General features: G+C 35.9%; 2 protein-coding genes across 2 annotated transcripts; both read right to left on the bottom strand.

Moving 5' to 3' along the window:
• Positions 1-6,001: 6,001 nt before the first annotated feature.
• On the bottom strand, positions 6,002-8,841 carry LOC122314709 (dolichol-phosphate mannosyltransferase subunit 1). Its single transcript, XM_043130249.1, has 8 exons — positions 8,680-8,841; positions 8,409-8,508; positions 8,273-8,306; positions 8,123-8,199; positions 7,663-7,688; positions 7,393-7,557; positions 7,156-7,270; positions 6,002-6,312 (listed from the first exon to the last, which is right to left on the bottom strand). The coding sequence occupies exons 1-8, from the start codon at positions 8,772-8,774 to the stop codon at positions 6,208-6,210; spliced, it is 717 nt and encodes a 238-aa protein (XP_042986183.1). The 5' UTR covers positions 8,775-8,841; the 3' UTR covers positions 6,002-6,207.
• Positions 8,842-9,845: 1,004 nt separating this feature from the next.
• LOC122315999 (1,4-alpha-glucan-branching enzyme 1, chloroplastic/amyloplastic-like) lies at positions 9,846-17,067 on the bottom strand. Its single transcript, XM_043132396.1, has 14 exons — positions 16,856-17,067; positions 16,258-16,374; positions 15,841-16,051; positions 15,386-15,455; positions 15,019-15,288; positions 13,816-14,722; positions 13,215-13,331; positions 12,856-12,918; positions 12,515-12,622; positions 11,942-12,043; positions 11,371-11,438; positions 11,152-11,233; positions 10,917-11,033; positions 9,846-10,297 (listed from the first exon to the last, which is right to left on the bottom strand). Exons 1-14 carry the CDS (start codon positions 16,919-16,921, stop codon positions 10,070-10,072), a joined length of 2,526 nt encoding a protein of 841 aa, XP_042988330.1. The 5' UTR covers positions 16,922-17,067; the 3' UTR covers positions 9,846-10,069.
• Positions 17,068-20,934: the final 3,867 nt, after the last annotated feature.

Below are 20,934 nucleotides of genomic sequence, written 5' to 3'. Positions count from 1 at the left end.
TCATTAGCCTATTGTTTATGGTTTCATTGATGACCTATTCTCACACAAGGTTCAAATGGACAAGAACTGGATGCACGTGCCAAATAGGTTTACGTCAACTGAATATAGTGAAGGGGTTAATAAACTCCTCACTATGGCAAGAGCCCATGCACCTTGAAAGTACTACTTTCAGGTGTCCATGTCGGAGATGCCGTAATAACCTATTCCTACTAATCAATGAAGTGAAGATCATCTCTTCATGAACGGTATTGATCCAAGTTATACACATTGGATCTTTCATGGGGAGGGTGAAAGCTGGAGTGTGAATTCGTCTTACAGTAATGATGATGGCTTTGATCCAACTCGTAACTTTGTTGATGATATGGATGACATGCTAGAGGACACGTGGGATGGGACATTCATGGACCATGCAAGTGTCCCACATGAAGATGGGCCGACTTCCCCACCAACCAGCAATGACGGGCAATAAAAAACATTTGACCAATTATTTGAGGATGCAAAACGTCCACTTTATCCAAGTTGCGAGAAGTTCTCGAAGCTCTTATTTATAGTGAAGTTGCTTCATATCAAAACTGTTGGTGGTTGGACTATCAAGTCATTTAATATGATTTTAGAACTGTTAAAGGCAGCGTTTCCAGATATTGAAATACTTACCTCATATCACGAGACCCGACGCTTAGAGCGTGGGTTGGGTTTCAGTTATGTGAAGATACATGCCTGTCCAAATGACTGCATGCTTTTTTGGAATAACGATGCGGACAAAAAATCTTGTTCTAAATGCAATGAGTCGTGGTGGGAGTCAACGAGTGGGAAAAAGGGGAAGATTTCCTTAAAGGTGTTGCGCTACTTTCCTCTGATTCCGAGGTTACAGAGGTTATTTATGTCAAACGATATTGCAAAATCTATGAAATGGCATAGGGAACAACGAGTTGATGACCATAGTACTTTAAGACATCCTGCTGATTCTAAGATGTGGAGACAATTTGATAAAGACCACAGTTGGTTTGCACAAGATGCTCGCAATGTGAGACTGGGCCTAGCCAGTGATGGGTTCAACCCGTATAATAATTTGGCTAAACCCTATAGCATATGGCCAGTGATACTTGTGCCATACAACTTACCTCCTTGGTTATGCATGAAAGATCTATACTTAATGCTATCTTTGCTAATTCCTAGACCTAAAGCACAAGGAAATAACATCGATGTTTATTTGCAACCTTTAGTTAATGAACTACAAGAGCTATGGGTTCATGGTGTCGATACCTACGATGCATCAACTAAGGGTCAGTTTCGCTTACATGCTGCACTATTGTGGACTATTAATGATTTTCCTGCATATGCCAACCTTTCAGGCTGGAGCACAGAGGGAAAGTTGGCTTGCCCATTATGCAACGAGAATACCGATTCCATGTGGTTGAAACATGGGAAAAAATACTGTTACATGGGCCATCGACGCTTCTTGCCATCCAATCACACTTGGAGAAAGAAAAAGGGTGCATTCAATGGAAGGGATGATCATCGGTCGCCTCCTCCTGATCTCATGGGACATGATGTACTTCATCAACACTTGCAACTTGGCAATGTCGAATTTGGGAAAGGTGCAAGAAAGAGAAAACGCACCCCAGCTGAATTGAATTGGACTAAATAAAGTATATTCTTCCAATTACCTTATTGGTCGATGTTGCCCTTACGGCATAATCTCGATATCATGCACATTGAAAAAAAACATATGCGAGAACATTTTGGGTACGTTGTTGGATATTGAAGGAAAAACCAAAGACACTGTTAATGCACGTAAGGACTTGATGGAGCTTGGTTTAAGAAAGGAACTACATAAACCTTCATCTAGTGGGTACAAAATGGTGCTTGGGTCCTACACGCTGGACAAACATCAGAGGAGACATTTTTGTGAATGGCTTGCAGCTGTTAAATTTTCAGATGGTTTTGCCTCGAACATTTCTAGATGTGTTTCAGTTGGTGATGGAAAGATATTAGGAATGAAAAGTCATGACTGTCACGTTTTCATGCAAAGATTACTTCCAGTTGCAATCGGTGGGTTTTTCTGACCTGATATCCAGCTTGCATTGACCGAGTTCAGTTCCTTCTTCAAGGCGTTGTGCGCACGGACGTTAACATTGGATGTATTGAAGCAACTACAATCCGACATTGTAGTCATCTTTTGCAAGCTAGAGATGATTTTTCCACCTGCTTTCTTCGATATAATGGTGCACCTTGCCATTCATTTACCCCGTGAAGCATTCCTTGTTGGGCCAGTTCAATATAGGTGGATGTATCCTTTTGAACGTTATCTTGGAAAATTTAAGCACTATGTCAGAAACAAGGCTCGTCCGGAAAATGACACTACACTATCAATGGTTGTATCATGATACACATGTTTGCAGTCGTGCATTCACTGTAAACAACCTTGAATTTGAATGACATAAGTTCATTTCTTAGATGTGAAGGAAAAATGAGAATAATTTCTAGTTGATTCAGGAATAAATGTGTAAATGACTTTAAGGTTGCCCAGCACACAATAAGGAGGTTATTTGTATGGGTTTTGGCAGTTGAATTGTAGTAGAAATTTCACATGAAGATGTGAAATTTGAAAAATTAAAAGGATTATGCAGAGTAATATTTACACATACTGATGCTTTATTCCATTGTTGTGTATTGGAACAGGTCAATTTTTTGCCTCCAGTAGTGTGGTCCAACCTTAGATGTGCTACCCAGACCCCCAAATTTCTGCCCAGGTCACATGTGTTCAAATTTCTGCCCCCTTGTATGTGGGGTATGTATTTGTAAAGGAATTATAGTATATATGACTGCAGGCATGTTGAAATGATATGTATTTGCGACAATTTCCCTCTCATTGCTAAACTAAGTTATGGACAAAATTGAAGGCAAAAGTAATATCTAGCAGTTTGATACTTGACATACTGCTATTTTCAGAAGGTGTTCTATACTTGCATGGTTGATAAATAGAGATATATATATACACATGTGACAACAGAATATATAAACTGATGAGTTGCAAAACCATGTCCAATCGAGACCAGTGTTGAAGAGGAGATATATATACCTACATAACTGTGTGTGAAAAGTAACCCTATATAAACCAAAACCCAATATGAGAAAACAGAGTTGATTGGTAATAAAGTGTCAAATAATCCATAGCATGCGTACAATATCGATTGGGAGGAGCAAAAATAGCAAGATAAAATGTCCAAATTTAACTAGTGCCAAATTAACACTTCCAGTTAACTTGAGTGTGAAAAGTAGCTATGATTTGGGGGATTTTCGATTGCCATTAAATTTACCCCCAATTTTGATCAGCAAATGCAAAAAAAATTATATCGAGGGAGAAAAGGGTCGCCAAGAAAACTGATACCTAGCGCCAGACCATCATTTGGGGGGTAGTCGTCGATAATTGTTGCTGGCCACGATGAACCAGTCCACCGTTGAATGTAGCAACCTCACACCCACGATTGAGATGCAAGCAATCGAGGGTTAATCGCAGCAATTTTGGGGAAGATTTTCACCTTCCCCCATTGGGTCTTTCAGCCGTAGTTTGCCCGCCGATCTTAAATCGCCGGTCCAATTTCTCTACGAGAAACACGTGTCGCGAAAAGTATGATCAGCATCTTGTAAATCGTCGAACGCGGTGGCCTTAGTCCGCGACGAACGCACGCTTGTAAGAAATCGGAAACCCTTAGCGGTGCTGGCTCGACTTGAGTTGCTGTCAATAGCGGCAGTTACTATGCCCCCCATTCTCGGCAGGTAGATCAACGGGAAGATGCCATATTCTTCGACAGCATCATTGCGGCGAGTATCGGAGCAGATGTCACGCCTAAATCCTGGCATTTCATCTGCGATGTAAAAATGGCCGAAAAGTGATATTAACCACAGTTTTGTGGTTGTTACGGCGAGTATCAAGCACGGCAAAGAATAGCATATGTTGTAGTGGCAAGAGAAGAAGCTGAGAAAAGCTTGGGAAACCTTCGATGGATTCTTGTACCAATGCATCTCATCAAAGCGAGAAGAACTAAACCGATGCAGAAACCGATGGGAGGAAGCGGAATTCAACTTATTGACAGCTTATTTGATGCTCGAGGATAAAGAAGGATCATCCAATAAGGGAGGGTCCACGAACAAATTTTTAAGGGACACTGCCTTTAATCTCATGGCGGCAGGCAGCGACACCATGGGTATGGCTCTCACTTGGTTTCTCTGGCTTCTTGCAACGCACCCATCAGTAGAAACAAAGATTCTGGACGAGATGAAAGAGATTATTTTGGTGAAAGATGACAAAAAGTGGGGGTGTTTTGGTATAAAACATCTGGATAGATAGGTTTATCTCCATGCAGCCTTATGCAAGGCACTACGACTGTATCCATTGGTGGCTTTCGATCCAAAAACCGCAGTTGGACCAGATGTTCTTCCGAGCGGCCACCATGTCAGTCCGAGTACAAAGATTATAATCTGTCTATACGCAATGGGGAGAATGAAGGAAATATGGGGTGAAGATTGCTCGCAATACAGGCCGGAGAGATGGATCTCAGAGCAAGGAGGAATCATATTTGTGCCATCTTACAAGTTCTCAGGGTTTGGTGGAGGCCCAAGGAGTTGTTTGGGTAAGGCTATGGCTTTCATTCAAATGAAAATGGTTGCAACCGCCGTCATATGGAATTATCACATTCAAGTCGTTGAAGGCCATTCTGTTTCGCCGGCTGTTTCTGTCGTTCTCAATATGAAACATGGTTTAAAAGCTAGGGTCAACGAAAGAAGTGCTTAATCGACGGGTCAAAGTGTTGGGTTGCGTAACAATTATTACATGTAATATTTTTATTCGAATAAAGAAAATGATAGGGTTTGGAACCACCCTACCATTTATTTATTATATTTTTATTTGATTTTTTTAATTTTTAATTTTACTTAATAATTAAGAGAGTGATTATTAATAAAATTATATATATTTTTAAATATTTTCTTAATGATTAAGAATATTAAAAAAATACTTACAAAAATGATAAAAAAAATAAAAAACTTCAAATCCTTTATAATAGTAAATGTGTAGTGATAGGGTTACTTATCCTAACTACAAGTTTGTGTAAACATTTATAAAATAAAATAATAATCATAAAAATAATAATTTTTATTAATAAAAAATAATTTTTTAACAATTTTTTAAGTTAGAATATACCTTTTAAAAAAAATTTATACTTCTATTTAAAATTTTGTACAAATCATTAATCTTTCCTGGAGTGGATAAATGGCTTTTGGGCCAGGCTGCAAACTAGATTCAAATTCGATTTGAAGAAAGCCTAAGCAGTTTTCTGTTGTTTAGGTCTTACCATTGGAGCAGAAGCTAAGAAATTTTAATCATTGAGAATCTACTTGTCAAATAAGATATATAAGAGATTATTGTTACATGATTATTTTTATTTTTGCTATATATTATTGTTACATGACTGTAATTCCCTAATTAGATTAAAGCCTCGTTAGGTTACAAAGTTTAGATGAAATGAGATGCTTTATTTAAAGTTGAATATTATATAATTTTTTAATATTAAGTTTATTTTGATATTTAAAAAAAATTAAATTATTTATTATATTTTGTATAAAAATTTATAAAAATTATAATAATTTATATGAAATGAGATAGTTCGACGGACTATCAGAACTTTTTGTAGTTAAGTGAAGAGAATCATTTCGACGTTGATAACACGTTATTGAACATATCAGTAGGCAGTCTGCGAAATCATCATATAACTCAACAGACCATGCGAGTTTTGCAAGGAATCGGACCAACCCACATCCCAGTTCTTCTGGCTTCAAAATCTCAGCGTATCGAGTAGAAATTAACGAGTCTTTATCCAAAGTAATATAGACAAAGTGATTAAAAAAATGCTACATCCTATTCCCATTTCAAGACATATGCCAGCCCTTAAAACAAAAATAACTGGTCCATAGGATGATAGACAATGCCACATCGGCATAGTAAGATGGAAGTAAAATAAGAGTGTAGTATATATAACTCGTGATAACATCATTTCCTAGACTTAATTCAGAATCATAATTGTTTTTATCATCGAAACCTATCAAAATTCATAAACAAAAAGATAGTTATAGAACTAAAAACCATACATGAGTCGTGCACAAAAGGAAAAAGAAAAAATGATCACTGACTCGCCATTCAGCTTCATTTTATGTGGTTACCAACAAATATACAAGGCCTTTTAGATATTCTACAATTTCAGATCCTCCAAGCTTTGAACTACCATATACTCTATCAACAAATGTAATTGGGACCTGTAGACAAGCACAAGATTCAAATCAACTATAAAATGAAGATATTTTCTAAGAACACTTAGAAACTACACATAAGAGTGAACCCAATCACACAAAGCAGGAATTACATTATAGCAAGTATTCAAACTGCTTTTAAGTCAGATTCTGCACAACTAGCTTAAATCTATACAGTTCACGCATTATACAGTTCACAAGATCTTCAGGTGTAGTATTAAGTTATAAGCTACCATAACTCCAATGCTAGAATCCCTCCATAAAGGAGGGTGTTTGGGAAGAGAGAGAATACAACATGGTCAGACAAGCAAAACTACAGCATCGATATCTGACTGTTTATTGCTGATGCTGAACCGGGGTACATTAAGGGAAGATAACAATAGAAGAGCAGATGGATACAAACAATCGCATATAATGACTTCTCTACATAACATTCAACTAAAACAAGAGCAAACAATCATGAGGACTAACAAGCTCTTTCAACTCCAAAAATCTCAACCTTTTCTTTTGCTATCCATAAGTATTTCTTTTCACCCCTGTTGATCACTTACGTTCATAGATTCATAATGCAAGGATGTTTATATTGCAAACGAGATTGAGTCTGACTAACGTAGCAAATCAGTCATGGGGAGAGGTGCAAAGGCAGTAGAAGAGCCAATCCCTTTTACAAGGACTTTAATCAAGGAGATCTAGGCATATATATATATATATAGAGAGAGAGAGAGAGAGAGAGAGAGAGAGAGAGAGAGAGAGAGAGGCTGCTTTTGGTTAGGATCAAGATTCACAACTGCATGTGTATCAAAAGTCCATCGATTTCTAAACCATGATAAGACAAGTATATGGCCTTACCTCTTCAATATGGTAACCTTTTCTAGAAGCCCGAACAATCATCTCCATTTGAAAGACATATCCCTTGCTAACACAGGAACTAATGAGATCTTCAAGAACGGACTTCCTGTAAAGCCTTCAAATGATCCAAGTAATGTCAGTTTCAAAATTTTGCAAGCTTCAAATAATTGAATAGATATCTTGTTTTTCAATCTTCTGAGCAAACACTTGAATAGCTTAATACTATAGTTTGTGTACCGGAAGGATCCAGTCAAGTCCGATACACTGGGCCATAGAAGTGTTTGTGCCAGAACATTTGCTCCCCTACTTGTTAGCTTGCGCATAAGGTTCCATCCATGTACACCACCATATTTAACATAGCGGGTTCCAGTAACTATACTTGCACCAGTCTCCAACTGCTTCCTTAATAAATATGTCATGTCAAAAGAAGTCAGAAGGTTTTCCCCAAACTAAGCATCCTAAGCTAAGATAGGGAAGTAGAAAATAAATGACTGAAAATTTACTTACTTGATGAAACTCGGCAAATACTTTGGCTGTTTGATGAGATGCAAAAAGATTAGACAAAGATAACTATATCCGATGCCAAAAGGAATACAATAATGCAAGAAATGTATCCGATAAGCAGAGTTGGCAACTACCCCGAAACTTAGGATCTATAAACATGGAAGACGGAATTCCCCAAAAATTCAATTGGGATGTAGTTACAGGGTCTACAGGTGACTATAATTTTTATTTTGACTTTACTTCGAATAACCACACGAACAAAATACTAGATGGTTACAGAAAAGAAAAATCAAAGCAAAACCCAGTTAAAGATATTAGAAATAAGCGGGTTGCTTTCCTAGTTGCCAACACGAAAACTTTTTAAAAAAACGGCAGAATGGCACGCACGATAACATAGATGCATTCCCATTTCAGACTCTGACACTGCACCAATTTATCATCCACATCCCTAAAACATACTTACATGGTGCGATAGATCAGCATCCATGATCACAACAAAATTTCCAGATGCATGCTTCAGGCCATGAGAGTAAGCAGTTCCTGAAATTTGATTATGCATAAAAAGCAAGTCTCTCATAATTATTTCATTAAAACAAAATTAATCACAGCATACCTAACCCAAGCTTCTTGGGTCTAGCTCTCAACAGCTGAATCAACAAAAAGAAGGGTTCATTGTTAAAAGTCGGAAATAAGCGTAAAAACTGATAGCGAAGAAGTTCATATACAAATTGTAATATTATGGTGCTTACAATGCGATCTTCCCCATACACTTGCTGCAATTGTTTTACGATTTCTTGAGTCCCATCTGGACTCCCATCGTCCACAACAATTATTTCGAAATCAACATCCCTAAAACAGTCATAAATTGCACAAGAAACCCATTACAGGAACATGACATCAGATACGAAATCACGAAGAGTAATCCTAAAATCAGATCCCTTAAAAATAAAAGCAGGCGCAACAAAAAAGGAACAGAAAATTGTCGAAGAATCCTAGGATCACAAGATGAGGTGGGTGTACCGGAGATGCTTGAAGACGAGGTAGACGATGAGAGCGATGTTGAGGCGCTCGTTGTAAGTCGGGATGATTATGCTGTACTTGTTCTTGCATTCCATTCCTGTTTCTGTTTCTGTTTCTTTCCGATTCTGATTCCTTAAATTGACTTTGTAAATTCTGCCCCCATTCCGTAGAGCAACATCGAAGTGGGCTAAAACCTAACCCTGCTGTAAAGCTTTTGGTCCGGGCCCATATTTGCTTGGAAATGTGTTAGGCTTGCTGTTGTGAATTTGTAATTACCAATTACTAATTAGCTAACAAATATTAGCCAGTCAATAAAAATTTACAAAAATGAATTTATAAATTAATAAAATATAGTGTATAGTATAAGCAACTGGATAGCAAAGCTCAAGCATTGACAATAAATTAGTTATTGCTAAGTCTAAAATTTAATTAAAATCTCACATTTTATTCATAACATCAATTTTTAACTAAATAAGTTTATATTAAACTAGCCATCTTAAAGGTAAAATAAGAATATAATATTATATATTTTAATAATATTTGATTTTTTTTACATATTTTACAAATACACTCACATATTAATTAATAATTTTATTAAAAAAATAAAATATGATAATTTATTTCAATGTGATACTTATATAATTTATTTCAGCGTGATAATTTATTTCAATGTGATAAAAAGAGAGTGAGAGATTGATGAAAAGAATAAAATAATTGGATAGAGGTTGAATAATAACTCTCCAATATTAAAGAGCCCTCTTAATTTACAGTAAATCAAGTGTTGAGTTTTAAATTTTTAACAAGTCCAATGTGAAAACTTTTTCTCACGTCTAACTAAAGTTTAAACTTACATTTACATTTAACTAGCTCATTGCCAATGCCAATGGTCTAATATGGTAATATATATGATGAATGTCTTGTGTGTTTATCTTATTAATATTATAATTCATATTGAATTTTCTCATTCCAGTCACTGGTTGCATCCAAGTCTATGCCAAGTCACCGAAATGTAACACATCAATTGGTGTGATTAAAAATAATAATATTTAAGTTAAAAATCGACATTTAAAAAAAAATAAATCATCCAAAAAATTAAAAAAATGCCAATGTTTTTTTTTTTTTTTTTTTTAGAAAATGGGATACGTCACCTGCTAAAAAACCTAAGATTGCTCTGCGAAAACACAAGGGACTATATTCCCATTTATGAAAATTATATTACATTCCGCAATATCTTTCTTCTCACATATATACAACTTACAGGCAGGTCATACCTTTATATAAAAAGGAAATATACAGACCGCAAATTCAGATCCTTTTATTTATCCACACAAGTTCTAGTGTTCTACCACCTTTCCGGCACTGAAACCATTGACAAATGAACTGATGCTAGTCATTCGATGTCCGCTTCTCCGATCTTTTCTGCTCCTAAGTCTTTTATCTTGGCCTTCTCTTCTGCTTCCAAGCCTTTTACCTTGCTTGTAATGGGATTCCCATCTTCCACAGGAGCAGCTGCTTCAAAACTTTCCTGCTTACCCACAACCTCCGCTGCTGATATCTTGTCCAGGTCCACCAAATCAGCAGCATTGCTTTCTTCACTTTCTTCCGCTCTATAATAAACCTTTTGAAAATATAATCAAATAATCAGAGCAAACTTTATTTGGTTTTATAGATGAGATGATAAATCTGTGAATAATACTGAAATAATATATAAATATTAGTAAAATGATTTGAGTTAAGATATTTTATGGAATTTTGAAAAGTGAGAGATAAGAAGTTAAATAAAAAAAATTATAAAGTTAAAAGGAGGATTAGAATATAAATTTTTAATATAATTTTTCAAATTGAATTATTTTTTAAGTTTTATTTGGAAGTCTGGAAAAAATATAATGATTAGATGAAAAAGTTAAAAATTTGAAATTGAAAAATATTTGTATTTGAATGGTATTTGAATGTTGAAATGAAATGAAATGGTTTGAAAGATTTGCGAAATCCTCCAAGCTGGAGATTTGATTTCCAAAATGCCAGTCATACGACGCTAACACCAGTTGGGCTCGATACCTCAAATTAGTTTTCAACACCAATTATCAACTCGGGTATTAAGCAATGTGAGGAGATCTTGATTTTGCAATCACCATATTATTTCGTTATGATTATATTTTTTTATGGTAAGAAGAAATGAATGATGACCAGAAATGCCAACACTAGGAACTAGGAAGACCAAAAAGGGTAAACCATACCACACATGTTCGAGGTGGTGAGAGTACTTTGAAGGAATTGGGACGATTATTAAAATTCGTTTCTGGCACTCCGGGGATCCCTTCAGGAGATGTGAAATGGTCAACATCATGGCCCACCTGCCAAAGAAATCATCAAGTCAGTAAAGGGATCAATGACAATCGGTGAAAGAGAGACACTGGCAAAGACAACTTCGCCAAAAAATGCATGCTTGACTATGTAAAAGTTGTTCCTTACTCTTCCATGTCCACCAAATTCCCGAGCATCACTATCTAGTGCAACTCTATACTTCCCAGGCAAGTCGCACCCAACTTTGTACCTGTTTGTTCAAGATCACACACGTCACTCCGAGAATCAAGCACTAAATCAAAAAACATGGTATGCTGCTATTCGCGTACAAGGCCACATTCCACGTGCAAACAACACAGATCCCATGCATAACTATAAACAACGTACCCATCATATGTATTCTCTGGATGAAAATTGAACACAAAAACCAGATCTCCACGCTCAAAGACGATAACCTGTAGCATGATAAAATCAAGCAATTGTGTAATAGTGAAGAATTTCCAAATGAAATGATCGGGGTTATAAAATCAACTTCAAACAATATGAATGTGTTCTTGTCCCCCCCCAAAAAAATGAAAGAACTGAGACAGCTAGAACCACCAAGTAAATGAAAAGCTGAGATTAATTTTTAGCAATCTTTTAAATCAATGCAAAAATCCCATCAAATGCTCCCCTTTCTTAAGTCCAATAAAATGTGATCAAGAGACATAAGTTTAAATGTCACCCTTAATTACCCATTTATTATTTTCTACCGGATCAGGTGCTATCAGATAACAATTAGCCAATCTGGATTTGCATTATCATGGTGCATTAATTACTCAAGTTTTTTAAATTCCAAGGGAAAATTGAAAACAGCCCTATACTTATCAAAAAAAAAAAATTGAAAACAACCCTATAGTTTAAGGTAAGATAGCATAACATATCCTAAAGAAATATTGATCATTGGGAACATCTATACCTTGTCTTCTTCATCTGCGCTGCTCACAATCTGTTTTGTTGACTCCAGAAATGAAAACTTATCATCAAGGAAATTCATAGCTCTGTCAAATGCATTCATGAACTGTAAAGGTCGGGAGGAAAGAGAAAAAGATGGTGTTAAAACCTATCATATGGAAACAACAATAGAGATATACTCCTCTGTAAACGGGAATGTTGTACATATTAACTATGAAATGTATCATGCAAGACACTCCATATTACTTCAACTAATTACCTAAGAAGTGTTAAAGATGTGGTCATAAAATGGAAGTTTGTAGGAAAGCGCAACACTTAAACACGAGGGAATTATGTGGGATGGAAGTGGGTTAGACAAAATTTGTAACATTCCATTACATAGCTTTGGGTATTGGTGCTGGGTGTGAGAATCTGTTCTAGCGATGAATTTGCATTCTTTCTGAGATTTGTCACCAGTTGTGTGCTAGCCATACTTTACCAAAGTCATGTTGTACAGTAGGGTCAAGTGAAGGGCTCAATTAAAAAAAAAAAAAAAAAATTATGGAATTGCTCAACCAACAAAGATTTGATTCTATACCTGATATCTCAAGTGCTCTGCATCCACTAGATTCCATTGCCGTCTGCATTTTTCATAGCTCCACCCATTGCCTTCTCTTGGGAAGTCAATCCATTCAGGATGACCATACTATACAATAATGTTTAAAAAATAACTTAAAAATAAGACAATCAATGCAATACACATAGACAACTTCAAAAAATCTTCTTTACTTGCTAATGTAATTTTAAATATATTTTCATAAAGTTTGAAATCTTGGTGGTCACCAAATCCAAAATCCAATATATAATGTCAGATTATATCTAGAACTGGATGCACGCTGATTCCATGCAGCAATCTTGAGTGCAGGCTAGTGTGCTTACCTCGTTCCCCATGAAATTAAGGTAGCCCTCACCTCCTAGTGCCATAGTTATAAAATGTACCATCTGTAAAAGATAAATATAACAATAACAGAAAAATTAAAATTGATCAAAAGACATTTTCACTGGAATTAGCTTTCATCTGGTTCCAGTGTGTAAATCAATGCCACAATCAATGCATGACATGGCTATCGTTACTATTTAGTCCTCTGAAGGGGGCAAAAATGAATTGTAAGGCCTATAGTTGGGGATAAAGACAGAACCGCATTCATAAAAGGAAAGAAAGTAGAGACATCAGCCAGTTGAGCTGTCAAAGATACCACAACCCGAAAAAGCAGTAACACAAGCTGGAATGAACATACCTTGTGAAGTGCAAGCCCTCGCTCAACAGTAGGAGAAGGCTCGGTTAAGCATGACATGCCAGAATACATTTCTTCATCCATTAGGAGAAATGCTATTGTCTTGTCTCCTACAATGGCCTGCACCAGTAAAGCTTATTGATATTGGAAAAAATACATTGGCAAAATTATATTTTCACCTACAAACTAAAATTTGTTTTTTACATTGCACCTCAAGCCACCAAAACTTTCAATTTTCATGCTAAACTATAAATATTTTGCAATTTGCACCCTCAGATAAGATGTGACCGCTAAGATGAATGAAAAATTGGCTGCGTGGCACAATCTTAACAGTTCAATGTAAACCGAGGGTACAAATTGAAAATTATAGGTGGTTTATGTGCAAATTGAAACTTTTAGAAATTTTCAGGGAACAATGAAAGGTGGTAGTTTGTGGATGAAAGTTTAATTTCCCATATTGAGGAAAGGGTAAAATTGGAGAGAGAACAAAACATGAAGACTACACCGTTTCTGTCTCCTTTCTTTTCTCTCATTTACCTTGTTGGGAGGTTGGAAGACCGCAAATGGTGACTAAGAACTACACAACTAAGACAAAACCTCATACCTGATCATGGCTTTCAGCATAAGCTATACACTTCTCAGTGTATCTTCTATTAGTCAAACTCGAGGATATTTCCTTCATTGACCAATCTTCATCTGATTTGTTCTTCAAGTAATCAATCCACTTGTCAGGAATCGCCATTGCCAGGCGGTAATCAAAACCAGTTCCCCCCTCAGAGACAGGCCGACCAAGCCCTGGCATACCAGAAACATCTTCAGCTATGACAGTTGCATCAGGCAAAATATTATGAATCAGAGTGTTGGCCAGCATCAGATAAACAACAGCATCGACATCTGTTGCCTCACTAAAATACTCGTTATAATTCCCCGTAAATGCCATGTTTATTCCATGGTGATGATACAACATTGAAGTTACTCCATCGAATCTAAAGCCATCAAATCTAAACTCTTCAAGCCACCACTGTAAGTTGGATAAAAGGAAGCGAAGAACTTCCCAATTGGCATAGTTAAAGAGCCTGCTATCCCATGACTTATGGTAACCACGATCTCCGTTGTGGAAGTAGGACTCCTGGGAGCTTTGGCCAACATCAAAGCCATTGAGGCCATCAGTCACATTGTTACTTGCATGACTGTGAACAATATCCATCAATACTCGTAGGCCTAAGCTATGGGCCTTATCAATTAAATACTTCAGGTCCTCAGGAGTCCCGGATCTACTGCTTGCAGCGAAAAAGTTCGTAACATGATACCCAAATGATGCATAATAGGAGTGCTCCATCACAGCCATCAACTGGACTGTGTTATAGTTATTTGCTCGAATACGAGGCAGAATCTCATCAGCAAATTCTCTATATGAATTAATGCGGGGTTCTGAGCTACTCATTCCGACATGAGCTTCATATATTCGTGGGGCCTTGGGATTTGGAGGACGGGGATACATAAACTGATACCTGCATGATAAATGGAAGAAAAGTTCAACAATCCTGTCGAGTCTCATGTAGATAAAATTTAAGACATCATGGTACAATAGCTCCGTTATTTAAATGAAACTAGGCCAAGCAACAGTAGAGAGGTCCTTAAAAACTGTTGAAGGTTTTTTCCCATTATAGCCATCATAAATTTTTAATGGATTAAGGAAATGAAAAACCATGCCTGCTATGATGGCATTGGCCCCAAAGCTATTTCGTTCTCCTGTTTCTCTATCAATAATATTCACTTCATCCAAATTGGGTTTAAGTGTTTGCACCTTTCTGCAGGAGGTGGATCCCAATACACACCATCATATGGTGCTCCAAATCTTGTAGGGTCAACAGTGGCATATTTAATCCAAGCAGGGATGCGATCAACCCAAACTCCATCACGATGCTGGAATCGGAACTTGACTCTTGAATTGTGGGGAATTGCTGGGTTTCCACCAGAATCAGGAAGTCTTATACTCCAAACACCAAATTGATTCTTTTCCATTTTGTGGTTGGCACCATTCCATCCATTAAAGTCCCCAACAAGTTGTGCTTCTCTGCATTATAGGAAATATAACTTCTAAGAAACAATTGATCTGTACAATAGCCAGCAAAGATAATCACTTTATACTTGAAACTTCACAACAAACTCACTGAACAGCAGGAGCCCACTCACGGTACACAATTCCACCTTCTTCTCTGTTAAATCCAAACTTAAGATAACCTACAGAATGAATGAAGCAAACAGTTAGGTTTTACGCTGAAGACGAAAACTACTAAGCAGGTCAAAGAATTTGCTAAGTTGCTGAACCTAGAAAGGATATGAACCTAATAGAGGCCAATAGATAACCAATTAAACGAAAAAGAAAGCAAGAAAAAGAACTGATTCACTCAACATGATGCTCTTGATTGTATATGAAAAAATATATATCAATCCATCTTGGAGCAGAATTATTGATTTTAGGCACTTGTAAATAGAGTAATTTATTTATTACAGGCACCTGCAATGTTAAATACAGTTGTTTAGTGCTTCTTAACAACTCTCCACGCACAAATGGAAAAATAAAGTGGAAAGGGAGGAATTTTAACATCTCATGAAAGCTAATAACCTCGTGCAAATTCCTCGAGACCTCCTTCATGTTTCTCGAGAAGTGCCTTCTGATCAACATATCTCTTCATTCTATATTCAAAGTGGTCCTTAAATGATTCCAGGCCTGGATCAATGCCCAAGATACCAATATTGTCTGCGTCTTCCTCAGTTGATGTCATTGTCGAGCTGTCATCTGTTACAACAGCTGAGATCATGGTACCGTGCTGTACCTAGAGAAGAAAATGCAACGCTCACAGCTTATATACTCACAAATAATAGTTGACAGGAAAAATATCTTAACCTCCATGTTTAATAAAAAAATGGCAAGCACAATCCTCCCAAAGTGTAAAACTTCGTTCAAATATGAGAAATACTATGCCCCGATAAATTTAAAAAAAAAAAAAAAAAAAATCAATGATAGGAATGTCAAACATACCCTCCTGTGTATTGCAATTCTTGATGCAGAAAGAAAGGTTTGGCGTTCAAGCAATTTTTGAGACCCCCTGGCGGCTCTAACTAGCTGTTTGACAACATGTTGGTTCTTTCTTGAAGGCTGTCAAAACAATCGCAATAAGTGATCGATCCAAAATATTTTTGAGCTATTGAAAGACATACAGGTGCGGGCACTTGCGGAAGGTAAACTAATAGGCAAGAAAACAAGAACACTGAATTGCATTAAAATTCTGGAACCCTGGTTAAATCAAATTTATATCAAACTAGATCATAACAAAACGAAAAGAACCCGTAATTCAAATTTCGTCAAATATCAAATACGTAAACAACAGGCACCCAATCTGCAGAAAAGCAATGCACTTGCATCATATATGACAAAAGGGGCATTGTTAGTTAGACTGATCATTACCAAATTAAGCAGGCATAATAATTACAAAAAACAAAGCTAATTCCAGTATAAAAAGATATAAACACCAATGCGCCAGTACATACCAGCTCACAGAATTCTTATCACACATTTTGCAGCTTCGAAAACAAAACGAACCAAAATTTTAAGACAAAAAATTAAGAAAACTGTAAACCTTGCTTGAGGAATGAAGTTGTAAAGACCCAAGAGCAGGTGAGTGGAGAAAACCTAGAGAGCCCATCGTCTTCCTCGACTCCAAGTGACCACCTCAGTTCGTTCTGCTTGCTCAAATTGAATCTTTAAAGATCGACAATCATGGCGGGTGTCAATCGGAAACATCTGGGCCCGCAGTCCAGACGTTAGAGATTGATTGCTACGCTTTTTCTACTTTGTTCTTTTCTTTCGCTTCCGATATGACAAGGAAAAGACTCAAGAGCCCAACAAGCAAAGGATATGCTCCACGTGGCAACACATTGACCGTCTAATATTAAACAATATCATTATTTATTATCACTGTCATTATTACTTTTCTGAAACATCCTGCGCCTATTATACGTTGCCACGTTTAGAGAAGAGTGGGTAATCGGCCGACTATTAAGTATGAACAATCTAGTAAAAACAAAAAATAGACATATCTATCTCTTCAGATATTTTATAAAAATAAAATTTTAAATCCATGTTATTTTATATAATATATTAAATTTATTTTTAAAAATAATTTTATAATTTAATTTATCATATTAATTTATAAAATTTATTTATAATTAAATTATTTTTATTTTTCAAGATAGTAATATTTTTCATTTATTTCTTAAAACATAAATATTATTCATAAGCTTTTTAAAAGTCTTTTCTTTCATTTTAAATTTTTGTAATCATCGTTAAATTATAACGTAATCATCATGTCATCCAATTCACGAGGGCGCAATTGGTGAAGCAATATTGTAAGAGTAATGTGGTGGGTGCCCGCGCATGCACAGCGATTAGAGCATTATCGTTGACAGTTCCTCTTCTGGGCGGTCACGCCGTTCTCCCCACTTTAGCAGCAACAAATAAGAGCATGACACGTCATTGATCCCCATCTAAATTCTGTGAACTAGACTACAGGAGATAGCAAAATCAGATTTGTCAAACAGAGAGAAAATCAGATACCACACTACGCGGTTCTCTCAATCCCGTCGCAGCCTTCACTTCAGCCCGTTGCAGCCTTCACTTCCACCTCTTCAGCCCGTCGCACAGTTCAGCCATTCAGCCCGTTGCACATGGTTGGCTTACTGTCCAATAAATTCTTGTTTTCAAATTGTGAACCTCTTGTTTTGAGTAGGAGATCTGTTAAATTCTTGTTTTGAGTAATTTTGAGTTTTGGGTTTAACTTCGTATGATATGATGATGTTCTGGCAAAGACATTTTTTTTTTCATGATATGGAGTTTGCAAAACTGAAAATTTGTGAGATGGGAAAGGTGCTACTAGATCTTTAAATTTAACACTTGATAAGCCATTTGCCAGTTCTCATTTTAATTCAAATTTAACAATGATGCTGCACTGAACAGGATTTCAAAGTCCACCATTGAACTTAAACAGAGCAAGCAAAGCAAGATCTTAATACAAATCAACCCATAGGCAAAGCAAGATCCTATGCAAAGCAAAGCAGTACACGCCAAAATCAACCCACAAACAATCCAATGACATCGAACCACTATCAAACCCATAATCAAACCCACTCTCAAAACCAAAATCATATTAGCTTAAAAGGCATACCAGGAGCAATGGAAAGCCATGCTGGTCAGGAGCAACGATGGAGAGAGTGGCAGAGAGGAGGGCAGAGAGGGTTGGGTCGCGGCAAAATTGGACAGAGAGAGACGGGAGGGACGCAGGGGTGGGTGGCTAGGGCTCGATGGAAGGGAAGGAGGGAGGGAGTGGTGGGGCAGGGGCAAGGGCTCGGGCTCGACGGGAAGATATTCAGGAGTGGTGGGGCTCAGGTCTCATGTCGAGAGAGAGAGAGAGAGAGAGAGAGAGAGAGAGAGGGAGATGAAAACCAGATGCCCGAATTCGGAGGGAGCGAGGGAGGGAGGGAGATGAAAACCAGATCCTCTGTCGTGCGGTCACAAGTTTTGAAAATGAAGTGTCTACGTGGCATATTGCAATTGAATGCCGTTTTTGAGGGAGTCCAGGTTACGCCTGTTAGAAGATATTCTCTATCGTTGAATTGATCAAAGGACGGTACTACATGCACAGCTGGTGGCACGTGCTGGGAGTCACTGTTAGGCAAATAATTTTTTTTTTTTTTAAAATTATTTTTTAATACTTTTAAATATTTTAAAAAATATATGAAAAAATTATAATAATATTATAAAAAAATTACTTAATCATTAAGAAAAAGAAAAAATTAAAAAATAAAATAAAATAGGGCCAGCGGTGGCCCCCAGTGGGAGCCACCAGCGGTGGCCCTATTATTTTCTATTGATCAAATGGATCTTAGCTAATTTAATATAAATTTATATTTATCTATTTTATTTAAATTTAATTTTCATATTAAATTATCTATTTATTCTTTATATATTAATAAAATATTATTCATTTAATTTTTTTATTTAATTTATTTTTATCACATTTTGTAATTCTAATAATTAAATATTTATAATAATTATATTCTAATTAAATTAATATTAAAAACAAGTATTATCAATTGTTAATAATAATTATATTAATATTAATTATATTTTAATTAATTTAATTGGAGTGAGAAACTAATATTTTAATATTTGATAAAGCAACCTTAGTTAGTTATATTTAGTAAAGCACTCTAATTGAAATCTAAATTATTTTAAAGATGTCCAATCCAATTTAAAATTTTTTTGGCACATATTTTATATTATCTAAATTTTGGCTATCAATCAACTTTGGTCAAATTAATAAAAATGCTCTTAGTATGGTGCCCTTGGCGTGCATTTGCAACGATGCTTACTAGTGTCAGTTTGGCTTTCTCACGCATGCACGTCATGGGTAGCATAGGGCACCCCTTAGCCTCCCATGCATGCACCACAATGCTAGCTTGGTACCCATGGCGTTGCTCTCACCCAATAAAATAAAATACATGCACACGCAGCTTGCCATACATGGTGCCCTCTTTGCTTGCCCAACATGTTGTCTTACCCACCATGGCAAACACACAAAGGTCCAACAAAGAACAACATCTATCACCCAAAGAGCTTTGTTATTGGCAATGATGTGCCAAAACTCTACCAATGCAATTGCCTCAAAACCTCGTTGTCTCAAAAAGTTGCCATGCTTGATCACTCACAAAATGACCTCTCGATGTTGCCGTTTGTTGTCCATGCATGGAGGCAAACACTTGTCTCTAGATATAGTCATGAGTTATATAAATATCGTGCACTCTTTTTGAAAAATAGTAAAATTTATTATCAACAAATTATATTTTTATATGGATCTTGTAATTTACTCACTTTAAAAAAAAAAAGTATAGGACATTTACGCATTCTATGGCTATAAAAAATTATTTATCTATTACACAATTGATTGATTTGATGCCATCTTATATGATTTTACACTTTCATTAAAGTCAAATACTCATTCGAAATCAGATGGTATATAAAATAGTACTACTAAGATATTTGCGATGCATTGACACGTTAGGCTATATTGTGGCGCCCCCAATTTCTTTGTAGTCAAATACTCATTTGAAGATGGATGATATATAAAATAGTACTACTAAGAGCATCCACATCTCTATAATTTAACTCAAAATTACATTTTCTCAAATTTTTTGCTAAATTTTATTCATCTTTCAAAAACTTCCTACATTTCATTCCTCATCCCTATCTCTATTCTATTAAATAATATTTTTTTATTCTTTTTTATTACTTTTTTTCACTTCTATTTACAAATTTAACTACTCAATATTTTTTCTTATTTTTTGAACTATTACTCTAGTGAATATTTTAAACAAAAATTTAAATTTTTTTGTGTGAATATGATAATATTTTTAAAATTAATTTTTTTATATTTTCGTAATTAATTAAATTATTTTTAAAATTATTATTTAAAACTATAATAAATATGAGTATGAGAGAAAGTGTAGATGATTGGAAAATTATTTATTTTATATATTAGAATAAAATATTGATAAAAATGATTTAGGGAATAAACAGTAAGTCCCCCTTTTTATTCCCTAAATTGTTTATTCCCTTGGGGGACTTACTGTTTATTCCCTAAACTTTTTTTCTAAAATAGGG

The sequence above is a fragment of the Carya illinoinensis genome, chromosome 7 (genome assembly GCF_018687715.1).
Source record: "Carya illinoinensis cultivar Pawnee chromosome 7, C.illinoinensisPawnee_v1, whole genome shotgun sequence".
NCBI lineage: Eukaryota > Viridiplantae > Streptophyta > Magnoliopsida > Fagales > Juglandaceae > Carya > Carya illinoinensis.
This window is presented reverse-complemented; position numbering and strand designations above follow the sequence as displayed.

Excerpts from the sequence above, each read along its gene's own strand:
- LOC122315999 (XM_043132396.1), bottom strand. The coding sequence starts at position 16,921 with ATGGGCTCTCTAGGTTTTCTCCACTCACCTGCTCTTGGGTCTTTACAA. Across the intron at positions 16,052-16,257 it reads GAATTGCAATACACAGGAGG|GTACAGCACGGTACCATGAT; the intron begins GTATGTTTGACA and ends TTTCTTCTCTAG. Across the intron at positions 11,439-11,941 it reads GCGCAGATGAAGAAGACAAG|GTTATCGTCTTTGAGCGTGG; the intron begins GTATAGATGTTC and ends ATCATGCTACAG.
- LOC122314709 (XM_043130249.1), bottom strand. The coding sequence starts at position 8,774 with ATGGAATGCAAGAACAAGTACAGCATAATCATCCCGACTTACAACGAG. Across the intron at positions 8,509-8,679 it reads CTCGTCTTCAAGCATCTCCG|GGATGTTGATTTCGAAATAA; the intron begins GTACACCCACCT and ends TGACTGTTTTAG. Across the intron at positions 7,271-7,392 it reads GACTTGACTGGATCCTTCCG|GCTTTACAGGAAGTCCGTTC; the intron begins GTACACAAACTA and ends GATCATTTGAAG.